At 36.6% G+C, this 19,590-nt stretch overlaps 1 protein-coding gene across 2 annotated transcripts; it reads left to right on the top strand.

Annotated features, from left to right (window-relative positions):
• Positions 1 to 998: 998 nt before the first annotated feature.
• LOC113507036 (aspartate--tRNA ligase, cytoplasmic-like) lies at positions 999 to 17,947 on the top strand. 2 transcript variants are annotated; one of them, XM_026889892.1, is made up of 14 exons: positions 999 to 1,135; positions 2,604 to 2,725; positions 3,321 to 3,492; positions 3,860 to 3,995; positions 4,591 to 4,768; positions 7,602 to 7,746; positions 8,236 to 8,387; positions 8,964 to 9,130; positions 9,731 to 9,846; positions 10,676 to 10,830; positions 11,052 to 11,163; positions 11,759 to 11,818; positions 12,111 to 12,236; positions 17,817 to 17,947. In XM_026889892.1, exons 2-13 carry the CDS (start codon positions 2,612 to 2,614, stop codon positions 12,212 to 12,214), a joined length of 1,611 nt encoding a protein of 536 aa, XP_026745693.1. In that variant the 5' UTR covers positions 999 to 1,135; positions 2,604 to 2,611; the 3' UTR covers positions 12,215 to 12,236; positions 17,817 to 17,947. The 2 variants fall into 2 exon arrangements, with proteins under 2 accessions (XP_026745693.1, XP_026745694.1); XM_026889893.1 differs by lacking the exon at positions 999 to 1,135 and adding an exon at positions 1,569 to 1,655.
• The last annotated feature ends 1,643 nt before the right edge of the window (positions 17,948 to 19,590 follow it).

The following is a 19,590-nucleotide window of genomic DNA, read 5'->3' as shown; positions in this document are numbered from 1 at the left end:
AATTAAGATCCTTAATATTGTATATAACATGATTCAATAATATTGTTGAACAACTGTCAATTTATTTTCATTTTTTACACTAGGAACACATGGACAAATGTTTGTCCCGAGCGGGGATTGAACCCGCAGACCGTCACGCACAGGGGTCATGCCGCTTGGTACTCCAGGCAGTCAAGGCTCCACCACATTTGAGACACCAACAACAACATTCCCTATCTCACAAAGTAGACACGCAAAGTGAAGCTTACTTGCGTGCATTCTCCTTAATTTTACCACCGATTTCAATTCTATCGCCGACTTTGAGAGCACAGGGTATGTTAGCCGTAAACACGGGCATTTTAACCAAATATAGTTTATTAAATATTTATAAATGTCTGCCCCAGTCCGCGCTAAGTCAGGCCCAGATGTGTATATGGACATTTTGAACAACAAATTTATACATCACACTATTTTTAAGTGAAGTTATGTGAATGCTTAGAGAATTTTTATGGTTATACGTTGACATATGCCAAGATGACGCAAAGTCTGCCTTCTTAATAATTCTTTCTTTTTGTTTATTTTTCTGTTCGCTTCTTCTTTGGCGGATAGGATCGTAAGTTCGTGTCTTTATCCTGCATTGTTACATACGGCCTTCTTTTAATTCATCACAGATACAGCATGCAGAATAATATACTCCAAGACGTGTGCAAATTATTTCTACAAAGGTTCCCCTTAGAATAAATACAAAGAAATGATTTTAAAGCTTCCAAAATACCAAAATGCAAACTTTAGTTTCAGTTAAGCAAAGTGTCTTTCCAATAAGATTCTTATTAAACATTTGTGTTACGGTATTCAACATTAGGAAGGTTCAATTTGTAAACATGTTGCTTCGGAAACCATTATGATTTTTTCTTTTAAAGTTAAAATTCTTATTCATTGGGAACTAAACGTTTTATTTTTACAACCCAGCTGACATTGTAGTCATCATTGGCGACATTGGCAACATCACATGCAAATGTCAATTCAGTTTGACACTTTATGTAGATAACCTCATATTTCTCCGGTGTCTAAAAAAACACGCTTTTGTATATACGTGTAAAGAAATCTCATACATAGTGTGTAAATAATAGTTTGTAGCTAAATAAGTGATTAAACGGTGAGTTTTACACATAAATCTTGATCTTTTATTCAATGCATTTATGATGCAAGGTTGCTTGAAGTAAGTGCAATCTTAAAATAACACAATTACATCTGCAGTTTGCATTTTTAACATAAACTTTACCTTATTTATTGTTTGTTTGACCTCCAGCACTGTACATTGTATACAGCCACGTAATTTATCTGTATCGTACCAAGGAGTTTCGTATACAATCGCAAACTCTTTGCATTTATCGCATTATGATATCATATTTATAACTGTGTCAATACTGTGTTTTTAATGAATTAAACACCGTTAATTAAGACTTTAAGTCAGTTTTATGTGTCTTTAGCTATAGTATGATGCAATTCTGTTAGTTTATTTGCTATGAATAAAGTTAACACGCTATCTTTAGCTTCGTATTTTGCGGTTGGGTATTTCCCGCATTTCGAAATATTCAACACAACTTTAGGTTTTAGAACTAAACTTATACAGTTATATTTTGGCTTGTGAACTACAAAGTTAATTTTTAATAATTGTGAGTATTACATATAATTTCTTGATTTGTTATTTGGCCTACTTTTAAATGTTTTATTGCATTTGTGCTAAAACAAACAAAATAACTAGTTGAATTAACTTTGAATATAAGTAATTGATCATGGTGTTCTAGTTTTTATTTATAAGAACTGATGCAAATAGGTTTCTTTTAGAATAAGTAATTACTTATTAACATCATTAATATTAAAATTTCAGTAGAAAATCAGCACTATGAGTAATAACAAGAACTATTTTCTTCAAGCCCTAAATATTCTTTGATAATAGTAAAAGAAAGGGTTGAAAAACACATAGGCACCATTTATTTTATTTGAGTCCTACTTTTAATATCTTCAAATAAATCTAAACTTAAAGTGTGTCGGCGTAATCTAATTGTAAGCTAACACACTTGATTTGATCCTTATCAATAATATGTGTCACTGTTGTATGATCAAATAAGTCTGTCTGTTTATAGTATAGATGTGGTTTTTACTTGATAATAACCTTTATTTCCATTTGGGGGAGTCCCGTAAGCCGTCTGGGTTTATAAATGTTTTAAGATGATTTATTGCATGTAGTGCAGTAGAAGTATTGCGTAAAGGACAAATCACGATGGTCCTGGTTCAGCCATGACAATCACTGAGTAGAAATAGTCTATAAATCTCTATAAATATTCCAGTTATGGACAAAATCTAGAGGAGCATAGACCATTGAGTGATATGGTTAAGGCATGATACAGGAATGTGTAAAACAATTTTTTTTTTCAAATTTCTTAAAATATTTTAAATCTACTAATTCTGGATTCTAAGTTTAATCTACAAGTCAAACATTTTCCTAATAAATGCACTTTAAGTTCACCAGCAGAAGCTACTCACATAAAACTATCTCTCACACCAGGCATGTATACTAACTCTTCTAATTTATAGTAATTTTAATCTTCATTTATTTACAGTTAACAATATGGTAGTGTCAGAAGAGCAACCAGCAGCCATTGAGGGTGACGCAGCATCTAAAAAGGCGGCAAAGAAAGCCGCCAAGGCAGCAGAGAAGCAACAGAAGAAAGCTGAGCATAAGGTACTTGCATCAACATATTCTGTACTACCCTCTATGCACTAATGCTCAGACCTAACTATATCAGATAGAGGTAGTGTTTTCGGCTTTTCGCAATTGACAATGAATGCTTAGGAGAATACCAATATTGTCAAATTTAATCCAATTGCCCTTCATTCAACGGTTTTGTCTATAAGTGTCGCAGGTTCGATCCTCACGTAGGACAAGCTATTGATCCAAAAATACTTGATCTGAGTCTGGGTATCTTTGAGCCTGTAACATGAATTTTTGAGGAAATTCCCGTTACACGAGGATAAAATTCGAAATTAACAAGGAAAAAGAACCTCTATGGAATAAAGCCTTTGGCCACCTGTGAGAGTTTTTCTTCCACTTCGCTATCCGTGCAATCAAAGATATAGAATCTGTTATTATTATACTGTTTTTAAACATCTGGACTATAAAAAAGACTGCGATCTCTGAGTGTCTCGACATTTCTTGTCAGGGTAGTCTGATAGCAAATGTCAACTCCAGCATTCTCAAAAAAGACATGTAAAAGTCATGAAATATCCTATATCTAGAATTAATGATTTCATTTCATTTTATCAACTCCATACTCTAGGCAGCATCAGGCCAATCCCAGAAACAAGCCGATGCACCCGAAGTCGACGTCTCCGAAGGTCGTTACGGAGTTCTGAAGCTGATCCAGTCCACCGGAGAGAACAGGGACCGAGTGTACACCGACGTCAAGGATCTGGGCGTCAAGCTCAACGGGCAGAACGTGTGGGTGCGAGGTGAGATAGTACCTGAGTGAATAGATACTTATAAGTATAGTTACTAACTGTCCTGGCGAACTACGTACCGCCTAGCAGTCGATGCTAACAATACAGACAAAAAAAATATCTTTTTTGTAACTTTTCCAAATTTCGTCACCATTTAAAGCTTGCCTGGACTTTCACGCATATTTCAAGACTAACTTAGTCATGGACACCCACTCTCTCGGGGGAGAAAATGGGTGGTAGTGTCAGACTTTTACTGACTAAACCTGAACCGCCGTGCTACGTCATCCGCGTTTTTGTATCGGTGTACGGCAATGCGTTGCAATCCTTCATACACTGTTGATCACACCCTGCCCATACCTGACTAGTTAACTTCCCCCAGCCCGCCTGCAGACGTCCCGCGCTAAAGGCAAGCAATGCTTCGCGGTCCTGCGCCAGAGCTCCAGCACGGTCCAGCTGCTCATCAACGTGAGTGAGGAGAAGCAAGTCAGCAAGCAGATGGTCAAGTTTACTGGCAAGTGAGTTATAATGTATCTTACATTCTTTATCTCGTCTCGTTGGCCTTACTATAGTTAGAAATATAGTATAATGTAATATATTTTTCTAACTATGTTGTGGTCGGCTCCCAGTCTAACCGGATTCAGCTAAGTACCAGTGTTTTACAAGGAGCTACTGCCTATCTGACCTCCTCAACCCAGTTACTTGGGCAACACGATACCCCTTGGTTAGACTGGTTGTCAGACAACCAAGCTTCTGACTGACTTACCCATAAAGACTGTCTAAGATGTATGAATAATAGGCGGAACCCACAATTTAAAGTGCCTTCCGAAACACGGAGGAACTCGTTATGACAAAGATGGTCACCTATTGACAGACCAACCGCTTCAATCGATTGGTCTGTCGATGGCCTGTGATCGATCAACTTGTGCAGTTATAGCTTAGCCATGAGCTCCTCATAGAACAGAAGATTTTTTTGTTTAGCCATTATTGTCCTACTGCAGGGCAAAGGCCTCCCGTAAATTCTTCCACTCTCTCCGGTCTATTGCTTTTTTTCCATTGTTTGCCATATTGTAAATATGTAGTTATTTAATACACATATTTTTTCTTCCCCAGCATAACCAAAGAATCGATCATCGACGTGTACGCGACGGTCGTGAAGACCGCCTCCCCCATAGAGTCGTGCACCGTCCGCGACGTGGAGCTGGCGGCGGCGCGGCTGTGGCTGGTGTCGGCGGCGCGCGCGCAGCTGCCGCTGCTCGTGGAGGACGCCGCCCGCCCGGAGAAGAACGATGTGAGGGGCTCACGTGATGCTAGGGCCAACGAGACGAGATCAACAATGTAAACAAGTTTTTCGCCCGCGTCGAGGTCGGTTATATCGCGTTTCCAAGAGAACTATTCAAAAGTCTGTGATAAAAACTATCCTATGTTCTTTTTCAAGGTCAACTCTATCTCTGTACCAAATTTCATTAAAATCACTTCAGTGGTTTAGACGTGAAAGCGTAACAGACAGACAGACAGAGTGACTTTTGCATTTATAATATTTATTTATTTATTTATTTATTTAATTCGTGTACAACACCATCTTTACAGGTAAATACCCAATGCGACAATGTTGGCTTACATATTAAAAATAGACAATAGAACAGAAACTGAAAATTAAGAACAAATTATACACCTTTAACAATAAACATAAAAATTGAAGAATAAACATTGAACGACTTACAGTTATTAAAAAATAAATAACAGCAACAATCAATAATATTTAGTTACAAAAAAAAACAAAAATGCACTTAATACTAATAACATTAATTATTTTATTATATTTATGCTGAGGTACAACATACTATTTCAGTAGTCACGCTAATAAATTCTGCCAATGAACAATGAAAAATATCAAGGCTTTGTGCAACCTTATTTAATAACTTAATAGCCCTAATAATTGGAGCATGCCGACCTAAGTTTGTCCGAGCTGACGGAACCTCAAACAACCGTTGTCTTACACTTAATCTTAGTCTACTGTTTGGGACAAGCAGCTTCAGAGAAGCTAATACCGATATATTGTTTAGTTTGCCCCGGAAAACCTGGAATACATATTTTGCAAGTGCTACATCGCGCCTTACTTCCAACTTATAGTATCCAACCATACCTATAACAAATAAGGTTGGATACATAAGGGGATAAAAAGGGTACACTCCGTATTGTTTCAAATATAGGTATCGGGTGAACTTGTTTTGCATCTTCTCCACCATGAGACTATATTTAACTTCATGGGGATTCCAGATGATGGCACTCGTCTCTAGTTGACTCCTAACTAACGCATTGTATAGAGTTTTCACAGCAGCTAAGTTATTGAAGTCCTTAGTTTCTCTCATGATAAAGCCTAGATTTTTGAAGGCTTTGGAGCAAATATTAACAATATGTTCCCCGAAACTTCAGATCATGAGTAACTAGTACACCTAAATCTCGTGCTGATGTTACACGTGGTATAATAGTTCTTCCATATTATATTGATGGTGCAAAGGATAAACGGCACGAGTACAAGACATAACGTTACATTTAGCAACATTGAAAAACAGTCTGTTTTTCTTACTCCATTCAATTATTAAATTAATGTCCCTTTGTAAGCGATCACAATCACTTTCATCAACAATACGTAGAAAAAGCTTTAAGTCATCTGCAAAAAGTAAACACTTCGCGTTTTTCACCACTTCCGGTAGGTCATTGATCATTAGAATGAATTCTAATGGGCCTAGGTTACTACCTTGACTAACACCTGACAAAGTGCGATATTGACGTGAGACAAAGCCGTTGTATTCTACGTATTGCCTGCGGTTACCGAGATAACTTGCAAAGAATTCAAGTAGATGTGGGGTAAATCCAGCTTTCGCGAATTTCATCAGAAGGATGTCATTATTTACGCTATCAAATGCTTTTTTAAAATCAAAATACGCAATATCTAGTTGTGCGCCAGCTTCAGAGTCTAGTACCGGTGCTGCGTAGTTCATAAAGGACAGAAGGTTAGAGTCGGTGCTGCGTCCTGAGCGAAATCCATGTTGGGCATCGTCAAGATGAGCGCTAACTTGTGGTATTATACACGCTGACAAAGCCGATTCAAAAATTTTGGCAAATGTAGACAGTACCGCTACAGGTCTGTATCCACTGACGTCTGCACCGGGCCTCCCTTTCGGGACCGGGGTTACTCTAGTCAATTTCCAACCCTCCGGGTAAACACATTCCTTGAGACAGAGATTAAATAGGTGGTGCAGAGGCCTAGCCAGTGATTTCCTGCAATCTTACTTTAATCTTATTCCTGCAATATATTAGTAGGGATAGTATTCTCAAGTTCGAATTTTGACAGAAATTAAGAAATTAACTTGTTCACAACATGGCGGACCAAATGTTGAAAACTGCCGTACTGACTGCTTTCTTGTACCACGAAACACATAACGACAGCTGTCATCGACCAACCGACGCCATAACTGCGCGTACGAGTGATAAGGACAGGGATAATAATCCCTCGCTATCGCAATGTAACTCAGTAACGGTCCGCTTGTTTACGTTTTTTTATCTCGTCTCGTTGGCCTTACTATAGTTATATAAGTTAGGACCTGGCACAAATTATATTTACAATAGGTTCCTCATCGGCCTAGCCTTTTCCCAACTATGTCAGTAAAGGATTCTGACTGCTATGCCGAAGGTCGTGGGTTCAATTCCTACCCCAGACAAATATTTGTGTTATGTGCACGATCATTTGTGTGTCTGGGTATAATTTATCTATGTTATGTATGTTTTTAGAAATATATGAGTATGTTTATCAGTTTTCTAGTTCTCATAATACAACTTCGCTTAGTGTGACACTAGATATCGTTGTGTGAATTTTAATACTAGCTGTCGCAGCAAATGTTGCTTTGCCACACAAATTATTTCTAACGAATAAATAGCCGCTATTCTCAGATCTGCCTTATATGCACACAAAATGTCACGAGAATCGGTCGAGCCGTTTCGGAGGAGTTCAATTTCGTACACCGACAATTTCGGACACGAGAATTTTATATATTTGATTAAATATATACTCTTAAATTCCCATACATACTGTACTTAGTAATTCCCCCTCACATTTTCAGGACCCAGAAGCTCTGAAGATCCGCGTCCACCAGGACACACGCCTGGACAACCGTATCCTGGACCTGCGAACTCCCGCCAACCAAGCTATCTTCAGGATTGAAGCTGGAGTCTGCAGGCTGTTCAGAGAGATCCTTACTAATAAAGGTTAGTTCAGATTCTGACTGCACGGATAGCCGAGTGGTAAAATATTAACGTTTATTATTTATAGCTCGTGGCTTAGCTATAACCGCATAAGTGTCACGATCACAGGTTAAGCTACGGTTGCGTAGGATATGGTACGGTTGGGTATGCTAGGTAAGCTACTGACGCGGTTGGTCCGTAGATGGGGGAACATCTTTGTCATAACGAGTTCCTCCGTGTTTCGGAAGGCACGTTCAGTTGTGGGTCCCGGCTGTTATATATCTTTGACATTCGTTACAGGTAGTCAGAAGCTTGAAAGTCTGACAACCAGCCTAACTAGGGGTATGGTGTTGCCCAGGTAACTGGGTTGAGGAGGTCAGATAGGCAGTTGCTCCTTGTAAAACACTGTACTTAGCTGAAACCGGTTAGGCTGGTAGCCGACCCTAACATAGTTGGGCTAAAGGCTAGGCCAATGATGATTAACGTTTATTCTTCTTTGTTCTCTTCCCCCAGGTTTCGTAGAGATCCACACTCCTAAGATAATATCAGCCGCGTCTGAAGGCGGCGCCAACGTGTTCACAGTGTCGTACTTCAAGAGCTCTGCCTACCTCGCGCAGAGCCCGCAGTTATACAAGCAGATGGCCATCGCGGCTGACTTTGATAAGGTATGCTAACTAACAGAATAGATATAGGCCCGAATACTTGGCTGATAATCGATAGTCGGTTTTTGATATTTCTTTATTTTTAGCTGCTGCTGTGAACTACATACCGCCTAAAGCTGACCGACCTCCGTGGTCGAGTGGCGTACGCACCGGTTTCAAAGTGTCTATGTAAAAATTCACTTTTTTACATTGTCTCGGGGCTGGGTGTTTGTGGTACCTTCATTTTTTCTGAATTCCATAACACAAGTGCTTTAGCAACTTACTTTGGGTTCAGAACAATGTATGTGATGTTGTTCGCATTTATTATTTAGAGAAGCCCTCGAAGATAAATAACTTTCCCTGTTTTTTCTACATTTTCCATTTTATCTTCGCTCCTATAACTCGCAGCGTGATGGTATATAGCCTTAAACCTTCCTCGATGAATGGTCTATTCAACACGAAATAATTTGAACCAGTAGTTCCTGAGATTGGCGCGTTCAAACAAACAAACTCTTTAGCTTTATAATATTAGTATAGATTTATTTTGTATAATATTAGTTATACGTCTTTCTAACCTCTGTACGTTCTACCCTTGTGCAGGTGTTCACAGTGGGCGCGGTGTTCCGCGCGGAGGACTCCAACACGCACCGCCACCTCACGGAGTTCGTGGGGCTCGACCTCGAGATGTCCTTCAAGCAGCACTACCACGAGGTCCTCTACACCATCGCCGACAGCCTCACCGAGATGTTCAAAGGACTCAGAGACCAGTGAGTTATCATTTTCCCACGTTTTTATACACTCACTTTCTTGTTTGTTTGTTGTTCCGGTTGGATTTTTGTAAGCCGATTTTGAGGCACTTCCCGATGAGCTAGATGGAATTTTCAAAACGCAGAGGCTTTGTTGAGAACTTGAATCTAAAATGTGATGAGGTATATCTACCAGGGATCATTCACCACTGTCCTATGGGAGAACTGTTGCAAGAATAGGTGTAAAAATAATTCGACTATTATTATACACTAGCTGTTGCCCGCGACTTCGTCCGCGCGGTTAGAAGATATAAGTTATGATTTATAACCGCCCTATTTTTTCACATTTTCCATTGTATCTTCGCTCCTTTTAGTCCCAGCGTGATGGTATATAGCCTATAACCTTCCTCGATGAATGGTCAATTCAACAAAAATATGTTTTCAATTTGAACCAGTAGTTTCTAAGATTAGCGCGTTCAAACAAACAAACTCTTCAGCTTTATAATATTAGTATAGATATGGACCAGTACCTTAGATTTTCCGGAGAACTATGGAACCTGCCTTTCTAAACGTGGTGATCTAATTATAGTATATTATTACTATAACACCATTTCTCGTCAGGTTTGCAGCGGAGATAGAGGCAGTTGGGCAACAGTTCCGCGTGGAGCCCTTCAAGTACTTGGAGCCCCCACTCAGGCTGGAGTTCCCACAGGCCATACAGATGCTCAAGGAAGCTGGTAATTATCTTACAACATATACTTAACGAAAAGGAAAATTATTTTAGTATAAGTCATATCCGTGGGCCCCAATTCCATTATTAAAAATGGCTGGGAAATTTTATTAAACGTCGTAAAAATAAAAAAATGTGGAAAGTTAACTTTTAAATATTATTCGCGTTAGAATTCAAAAGCATTGAGAGAAGGCTTCAACGCCCTCTGCCCCCGGCCAACTACAAATATTTTACAAATATCCCCCTTAAAATTACTTAACAGTGACAAAATGTTATATTTGAGAATCAGAATTAAGAAATAATTTAACCTAACTAACATACAAATATTATTATTATTACTAGTCTAGAGTCTGCCCACGTTTTTCCAGTTGTCTCGTAAAAAATAACAATGATATAAAGCAAGTAAATCAAAAGCAAAAGTTTCTATATCAAATAGGCCGTTTTCCAGGCACTTTTAAAACGTTACAGTAATGAATCTAGGTGCACAATTCTAAAATGTTATTCCTATAGAGAAGTACCGACAAGAAACTCAATAAGTTACTCTTAGAAACTGCACAAATAGCCCAGTGGTCACACTGGTCACCACGCCAAACCCACTGTGCGCGTCGTGTCGCGGGTTCGATCCCCGCGTAGATTAAGTATTTGTGTGTTCCGCGAATGCTTATCCTGAGTCTGGGTGTCTTTGTGCATGTGACTTGAATGTTTGTGAAACCCAAGAGACAAGGATTAAATTCCTTAGTGCGGGAGTCGTTTTTTTTTAAGAAGAAAAAACTCTGTAACGGATTCTTATTTAAATACTTATATATACTCTATCTTCTATATATTTTATTCTCCAGGAGTAACAGTCGGCGAGGAGGATGACCTGTCGACTCCTGACGAGAAGTTGCTGGGCAGGCTGGTGAGGGCCAAGTACGACACCGACTTCTATATCCTGGACAAGTACCCACTGGCGGTGCGGCCCTTCTACACCATGCCCGACCCCAACAACCCGGTGAGATGCTTGGACAATAGTTATATCTATACTATATCTATACTCTATACTAATATATAAAGCTGAAGAGTTTGTTTGTTTGTTATAACGCACTAATCGCGTAAAAAATACGGTTTATCACAAGTCCCATGACGGAATTACTAAATGCAAAATACTGAATCCCGTACAAAAAAAATGTTTCGGAGTTTACAATAATATTATTTATTTTTATATATTTACAGAAAGTATCGAATTCCTACGACATGTTTATGCGAGGCGAGGAGATATTGAGCGGCGCCCAGCGGATACACGACCCTGAGTTCCTCACAGAGAGAGCCAAACACCATGGGATTGGTGAGAAAACATTACTGGTTATTGTGTGTGCGTGTCGCGGGTTCGATCCCCGCGTAGGACAAGCATTTGTGTGATCACGAATGCTTGTCCTGAGTCTGGGTGTCTTTGTGCATGTGACTTGAATGTTTGTGAAACAACCGCGACACAAGGATTAAAGTCCTTACTGCGGGAGTCGTTTTTTTTTAAAGATTTTTTAGAATTAGATTAATAACTAATTCCTTTCCATAGACTTCCTCTGATAGATTGCTCTATGTTATTGTCTAAATTACTGATTCAGATTTGTTTTCGGACTTTATCTAAGTTTAAGTAAGTTACCAGTTAATTAAACAACGGGTTAAATTTTAATTCCACATTCTAAAACTAAAGGTGGGGTGGATACTTGACAAATTGTGTGTAATAGGGTACCTAATATTCATGCAAATTTTTTGCTGGGTGTGAATTAATGTAACCTTGAATATCTATTTTGACTAGACTGTTAATATGTTACTTGTAACTTGTCTGTTGTCTTGGCGTGCGAGTCTTTTTTGAGACCGACCAATAGTTTATGTATCGTTAACTTGCTTTTTAACGCACGAAACCATTTCTTTATTCACAGATGTCAGCAAAATAGCCGCGTACATCGAATCTTTCAGACTGGGTTGCCCTCCACACGCAGGTAATAATTGATTCTTTTTAGATTTAGTGTAGTCGTCTCTCCGTCTATGACCAGGCTGCATCTCAAGAACAGTGATAGTTAAACAGTTGCAAATTTCTATACATGAAAGCTGTTATGACAAATAATAAAAATGAGGTTAAGTAACGATCTCTACGGCGACACATTGGTTGGGTGATTTTTGTCCCTCGTTGCTCGCAAGTCTTACTCGCACTTTACGATTTTTACTATTCTCCTTTGTGTTTTTTCAGTAATTATATATTTTTCATTATAATACCTTGTTGTATATTCCCAGGCGGCGGGATAGGCATGGAGCGTGTAGTGATGCTGTACCTGGGTCTAGACAACATCCGCAAGACGTCCATGTTCCCGCGAGACCCCAAACGCGTCACGCCCTGATCATGTACCGACAGACGTGTAGATACTTATCATAATAAATGTAATCTGTTTGTATTGGAGTGTTTCATTTATTTGGGGGGTGGTAAGTTAAGTGTGAGGAACTCCTCAGAGAAGGAGGGGGAATCCCTTATAATGAATGTAAGAAAAAATAGGGTTGTTTGTGAGTTTTTAGAAAGTAAGAGAAAATAATAATAGGGATTTTTTTTGTATGTTCAAAAAGAGCCTTATTTGATGATGGCGAGGGAGCCCCTATTGATATCTGCTTACTCAGGGGACTATTCTCGTAGTTTTTGATCTTATATGATACTATAGATCAGTCGATGATTTTTTCACATTAAAAATCTAAAATGTATTTGTCGAACCCGCAATCCAACATTTACCGTCTTTTCGGATAGGAAATTATCACATGACTCCTACCGCTTTGAGTTAAGCGGAAGGGAGTGTCAGACTTCTACTGACTAAAACCCGGCCTATTCCTTCCTATGGCCTTCGTATATCGGGGTCACGGTAACCCTTTCAGAGTCCTGCTGTCAGGACTTACCTTCATGGATTGCGGGTTCGCGATAGACTTACAATGACGCTAATAACTGCAAGCACAGCCTAAACGAGAACTGGGCAGAGTTGAATAAAATAAAAACAGATTAAAAATTATGAATTTGAATTATATTTTATTACAATATATAGTAAAGTATGTCCAATTTTCATTATTATCACACATCTAGCGCGTCGCATCACATTTTTACAAGTCACCAAGTTACCACAAAGTGAGGGTAGGTACAGATAACTTCGAAACTACCCTCAGTTTGCAATAACAATCCACACATCTCAACATGATTTTCAAACACCATTAAAATCAAAATCGCTTAAAAATAACTTAAGTATCTATTTACTTACATTTGCGTTATATAATATTGTTTAGTCATTTCTTAATATTTGTTCAAGAATTGCTTTTTCACCTGAATTTCTTTCGATCTTTCTTCTCAGGGTAGTCAGATAGAAAATGTCGACTTCAGCGATCTCAAGAAAGACATGTAAAACTTATGATACGCATGAATTTATAAACACGATGTACGATTATGCTTTAAACAAAATAGTGGCTTTAAAATGTGAAATAATATTTTTTGAGTTTGTTGTCGAAAGTTGTTCAAATTGTAATTTAAGTAGGTTTTAGTAGAAGGCACTAGTTTTAATATAATCGTAAAATTTAAGTACAGAGTAAGTACGTTCTTTGTTCAATTAAAAATAATTTGCGTTTTTTTTTAATCAAATTTTAAGTTAGGCCCAGTTCAGCACCAAAAATAAAGCACTGTTCTTGATGATAATTAATAATAAGTACATAACCAGCAAACATTGAAATCTTATAAACAAATGGGATATATGATTTGGACAATAATTAATAGACTTTCAAAGCAATTCATGAACAAATATTAATAAAAACACACGCTTTAATGGTCCATATTAATTCAAATAAGTTAGCCTCAATTATAACGTCACTAAGGACATCGATAAATACCGATATCGATAACTAGTGCTGCACCAAATCGATGTAATGAAACGATAGCTAGTGTTGTACCCAAATCGGTATTTATCGACTCGATAAACTCGGCAGCACATCACAAAATCGACAAAAGCAACTTATTTATTTAAAAAATATCAATGTAACAGATTTTTATATAGAAAAACGAAATGCATTTAGAACATTTTTTTAAATTAGGTTTGTGTCCTAGTTTATTTTATGAATTTCAGTTTATTTCCGCTTTTGGTTTAAATACAAAAAAATGTTTGAAGCAATACAATATTGTTAGCGTCTAGGAATCGTTCTATTTACATGAATATAAAAACGTTTATTTGTTTCCGAAACAAATTAACATTTGATTTTTACACTTGAATACCGACTCCACATGTTGGCCCAATATTCAAATAGTAAACCCAATATTGGTGGCAATATTGACAATTTGCGATTCAAAAATTCTGCAAGACCTTTTGCAATTGGCAGCAATCATTGCACGTTATTCGACATCAATTGCCTTTCTGAAATATATGTAACACCACTAAATTTTTTAAACTTTTTATAACATTTTCACTTTTTAATATTGAATCTTGGAACAAAGATTTGCATTTTGCCAACATCTGGAGTCAGATAAAATTACATTTATAAGTTCAGTATAGGAACAGAATTGTTGTTTCGTGTCTTGACTAATTAGTTATTAATTTATTGTCAAAACAAGAATTAATTATTATAGAATATTGTTTGCTCACCTTTCACCATTTATAGAAAAAGTGAAGTTACAAAATCTATTTTTCGTCAATTGTACCGTAATAATTAATAATAACTAAATTAGTTATGAACGGTTTGGACTATAGCATATCGCGAATTTTGCAAACATATAGATAGCCTCTTAATTCGATATCTTGATGAAGCCACACGTTGCAACTCGTCTTAAATGTCGTTTTCGAATGTACAATGAGGCTAACTGAAAAACTAGTTAGACAACCTCCGTGGTCGTGGCGTACGCACCGCTTTCCAGGTGTCGCTAGCTCTGAGGTCCCGGGTTCAATCCCCGGTCGGGACAATGTAAAAATTCACATTTCTACATTGTTTTGGGTCTGGGTGTTTGTGGTACCTTCGTTATATCTGAATTCCATAACACAAGTGCTTTAGCAACTTACTTTGGGTTCAGAACAATGTATGTGATGTTGTTCGCATATATAATATATATATATCTGCTTATAGTTCTGTAGTATAGTTTTTTACAATAATCTTTTCGTGTACATAATAATTATTACGGTACAATTGTATATTTCAAATCTAATTAAAGCACATAGGATAGCTTCGGTTACAAATGTCATATTTATATATTTACAGTAGAAAATATAAATTCAAATGTACGGAATGACATTCCTCTTCGACAAGTGACGTGACTTTGACTTGTCTATTCAATACATTTGAGTGATTCGTCAGCGTCAGCGAGAGGAGTAATGTGACTCGTCTACAGAACTTGCTTTATGACAGTCATATTAAATTTGATTCTTATTAACATTAACACAGAGTCGTAATTTGACTGACAATAAGTATAAAATTATTCAATCCATAAAACGGCTGCTTTTTATGGAAATTATATTCGTTAATGTTTCCCAAAGTTTAGTTGAGGTAAGTAACTACAAATTGCATTTGATAGAATTCTTGTTTCTAATGTATGGGGCGTAGCAACACATTCTAAAGTAATATTGTCATCTCTTTGACTGTTACTTAAAGAAGTTTTTAGATTTTCAAGACTTGTTCAATTTCTGTCCCAGCAAGATTTTCTAGTACAATTTGAGGATGCTTATTAGAATCAAATAAGAATAGAAAACTCTGTAATGATTTATTTAAAGTCACAGTAGTTGTCATTTCTTTCTTTAATCGTCACTAAATCTTTCATAACGGAATTATTTGCAAAATGTTTTATAATTATTGTCAGTCAAAGAAATTTTTCCATATGTGTCATACAATTTTTAAATCAACAATTATTACGAAGTTTCATATCTTCATATATTTTTATTGATATGGTATCTTATGCAACAATTTTAACCGACAGCAGAAAAGAAGATTCTGTTTTTGGAATCGGTTTTCAAATACACATATTTTTAAGGATGTGGCCAAATGGCTATAACATAGGTAAAATAAAAAAACGACGGAAAACATTCAAATCATTGCGCTTGACAATTTTATTTCAAGTTCTTTCAATATACCATATTCAATTTATTTCTTACATTTTACATAATTCTTGTTTAAGTAACCATTTTTACATTGAATATACATTATTACCAAGTTCTAAAGATCTAATTATATGTATTTAGTCGTTATTTAATCAGCTGATCTTATTTTTGATTGGCCGAGCACAAAACTCAAAATTCAAAATTTATTCAGACATCTACCAATTTCTTTAATATTCAGTCATTCAGAAACTCAACGCATGATATCTCAACACGGAAGGGAAAAATAAAAACGCAAAGGAAAATTTTGTTTTAAAACTATACTATACATATATTATATTTAATAAGTACATACTAAATAAAGACCTAAATTGACCACATCCTATAGTATATTTTAAAGTGACAATCTACATACATTTATTAATAAAAAATTAAATATTCGAGCAACAAATTGAATATGTAGTATTGTTATCACAATTCTTTCATTTATAAGTACATAATTATATATTTTAGAGAAATTACATTTTTACATACATTTTAATTGTCTATTCACAAAATTATTGAAGAAAGAATTTGTTTGAAGTTTTTTACAGTCAATGTTATTTTGAGAACTAAAATATAGGAAAATGGATAATAATGCTTTTTTGAAGCATTGTTAAGGTATTTGGTATCACTAATGATCAAATTTTGGTTTAAATGGCCTGTTGGTCTAGTGGTTAGTGACCCTGACTGCTATAGAGGTCGTGGGTTCGATCCCCACCCAGGACAAATGTTTGTTGATGAGCATGATCATTTGTTCCGTGTCTGGGTGTCATCAAATACAAAAATATATCAAAACGGACAGGTAGTTTCAAAGATTGGCGCAACACAAATAAACACTCTTTCTGTTAAGTACTATTGAATGAAAATTGTCTTAGTGATACCATTTACCATACAAATACGGCGAAAACTAGCACCAAATAAGTAAACTACAAGATTCACACACGAATTACATTTTTGAAGAATATCTCAATTTTTCTCTCTCGTATCAACTGTACAAGGCTGTGTTAGCCCCTACGCATAGTTTAACTTATAACAACACTTAGGAATCAAGCCAGTCCTTGGCACTGTACATTATCCTCAGCGGATCATTTCACATTTTGCACGGATCACGGATTTTGGTCACATTAGCACGGATTTTTGTCATCAGCACGGATTTTGTCACTTCAACACGTTAACCGAATAAGTTCTTGAGGTCCTGCTCGTAGAGAGCAATGACCAGCATTATGCCAATGCCAGTCGCGAGCCCCATCAGTTGTAGCACGCACTGGCAGAATGTGCCCTCTTTGCTGTGCGATGTACTTAGTTCTGGCATCTAGAATGTGAAAGATGACATTAGTAGGTTGTTTTCAAAGTAAATAAGAATATTTGGTAAAGTGAACATTTTTTGGGATCGGGGCTGAAACTGGTGGCGAAACAAGGCTCAGCTAGAGTAAAACTTGTTTTTCTCGATTCTGCCCTTCTTCTGATGATGTCAAACTACATTCATATGAATATTGATAGAGTCTAAGATATATATTTTATCATATTAGTAAGTTTGATGTTAAGAATCTTTCAGACTGGGATGTCCTCCACACGCAGGTAATAATTGATTCTTTTTAGATTTAGTGTAGTCGTCTCTCCGTCTATGACCAGGCTGCATCTCAAGAACAGTGATAGTTAAACAGTTGCAAATTTCTATATATGAAAGCTGTTATGACAAATAATAAAAAATGAGGTTAAGTAACGATATCTACGGCGACACATTTGTTGGGTGATTTTTACGATTTTTACTATTCTCCTTCGTGTTCTTTCAGTAATCATATATTTTTCATTATAATACCTTGTTGTGTATTCCCAGGCGGCGGTATAGGCATGGAGCGTGTAGTGATGCTGTACCTGGGTCTAGACAACATCCGCAAGACGTCCATGTTCCCGCGAGACCCCAAACGCGTCACGCCCTGATCATGTACCGACAGACGTGTACATACTTATCATAATAAATGTAATCTGTTTGTATTGGAGTGTTTTATTTATTTGGGGGGTGGTAAGTTAAGTGTGAGGAACTCCTCAGAGAAGGAGGGGGAATCCCTTATAATGAATGTAAGAAAAAATAGGGTTGTTTGTGAGTTTTTAGAAAGTAAGAGAAAATAATAATAGGGATTTTTTTTGTATGTTCAAAAAGAGCCTTATTTGATGATGGCGAGGGAGCCCCTATTGATATCTGCTTACTCAGGGGACTATTCTCGTAGTTTTTGATCTTATATGATACTATAGATCAGTCGATGATTTTTTCACATTAAAAATCTAAAATGTATTTGTCGAACCCGCAATCCAAGACTTACCGTCTTTTCGGATGGGAAATTATCACATGACTCCTACCGCTTTGGGTTAAGCGGAAGGGAGTGTCAGACTTCTACTGACTAAAACCCGGCCTATTCCTTCCTATGGCCTTCGTATACCGGGGTCACGGTAACCCTTTCAGAGAGTCATGCTGTCAGGACTTACCTTCCTGGATTGCGGGTTCGCGATAAGCATACAATGACGCTAATAATTGCAAGCACAGCCTAAACGAGAACTGGGCAGAGTTGAATAAAATAAAAACAGATTAAAAATTATGAATTTGAATTATATTTTATTACAATATATAGTAAAGTATGTCCAATTTTCATTATTATCACACATCTAGCGCGTCGCATCACATTTTTACAAGTCACCAAGTTACCACAAAGTGAGGGTAGGTACAGAAAACTTCGAAACTACCCTCAGTTTGCAATAACAATCCACACATCTCAACATGATTTTCAAACACCATTAAAATCAAAATCGCTTAAAAATAACTTAAGTATCTATTTACTTACATTTGCGTTACATAATATTGTTTAGTTATTGCTTAATATTTGTTCAAGAATTGCTTTTTCACCTGAATTTCTTTCGATCTTTCTTCTCTGGGTAGTCAGATAGAAAATGTCGACTTCAGCGATCTCAAGAAAGACATGTAAAACTTATGATATGCATGAATTTATAAACACGATGTACGATTATGCTTTAAACAAAATAGTGGCTTTAAAATGTGAAATAATATTTTTTGAGTTTGTTGTCGAAAGTTGTTCAAATTGTAATTTAAGTAGTATTTAGAAGGCACTAGTTTTAATATAATCGTAAAATTTAAGTACAGAGTAAGTACGTTCTTTGTTCAATTAAAAATAATTTGCGACTTTTTTCATTTTTTAAAAATCAAATTTTAAGTTAGGCCCAGTTCAGCACCAAAAATAAAGCACTGTTCTTGATGATAATTAATAATAAGTACATAACCAGCAAACATTGAAATCTTATAAACAAATGGGAAATAGGATTTTGGCAATAATTAATAGACTTTCAAAGCAATTCGTGAACAAATATTAATAAAAACACACGCTTTAATGGTCCATATTAATTCAAATAAGTTAGCCTCAATTATAACGTCACTAACGACATCGATAAATACCGATATCGATAACTAGTGCTGCACCAAATCGATGAAATGAAACGATAGCTAGTGTTGTACCCAAATCGGTATTTATCGACTCGATAAACTCGGCAGCACATCACAAAATCGACAAAAGCAACTTATTTATTTAAAAAATATCAATGTAACAGATTTTTATATAGAAAAACGAAAT

The sequence above is a fragment of the Trichoplusia ni genome, unplaced genomic scaffold (assembly GCF_003590095.1).
Source record: "Trichoplusia ni isolate ovarian cell line Hi5 unplaced genomic scaffold, tn1 tig00000356, whole genome shotgun sequence".
NCBI lineage: Eukaryota > Metazoa > Arthropoda > Insecta > Lepidoptera > Noctuidae > Trichoplusia > Trichoplusia ni.
The sequence above is the reverse complement of the archived record's forward strand: the minus strand, read 5'-3'. Positions and strand labels throughout refer to the sequence as shown.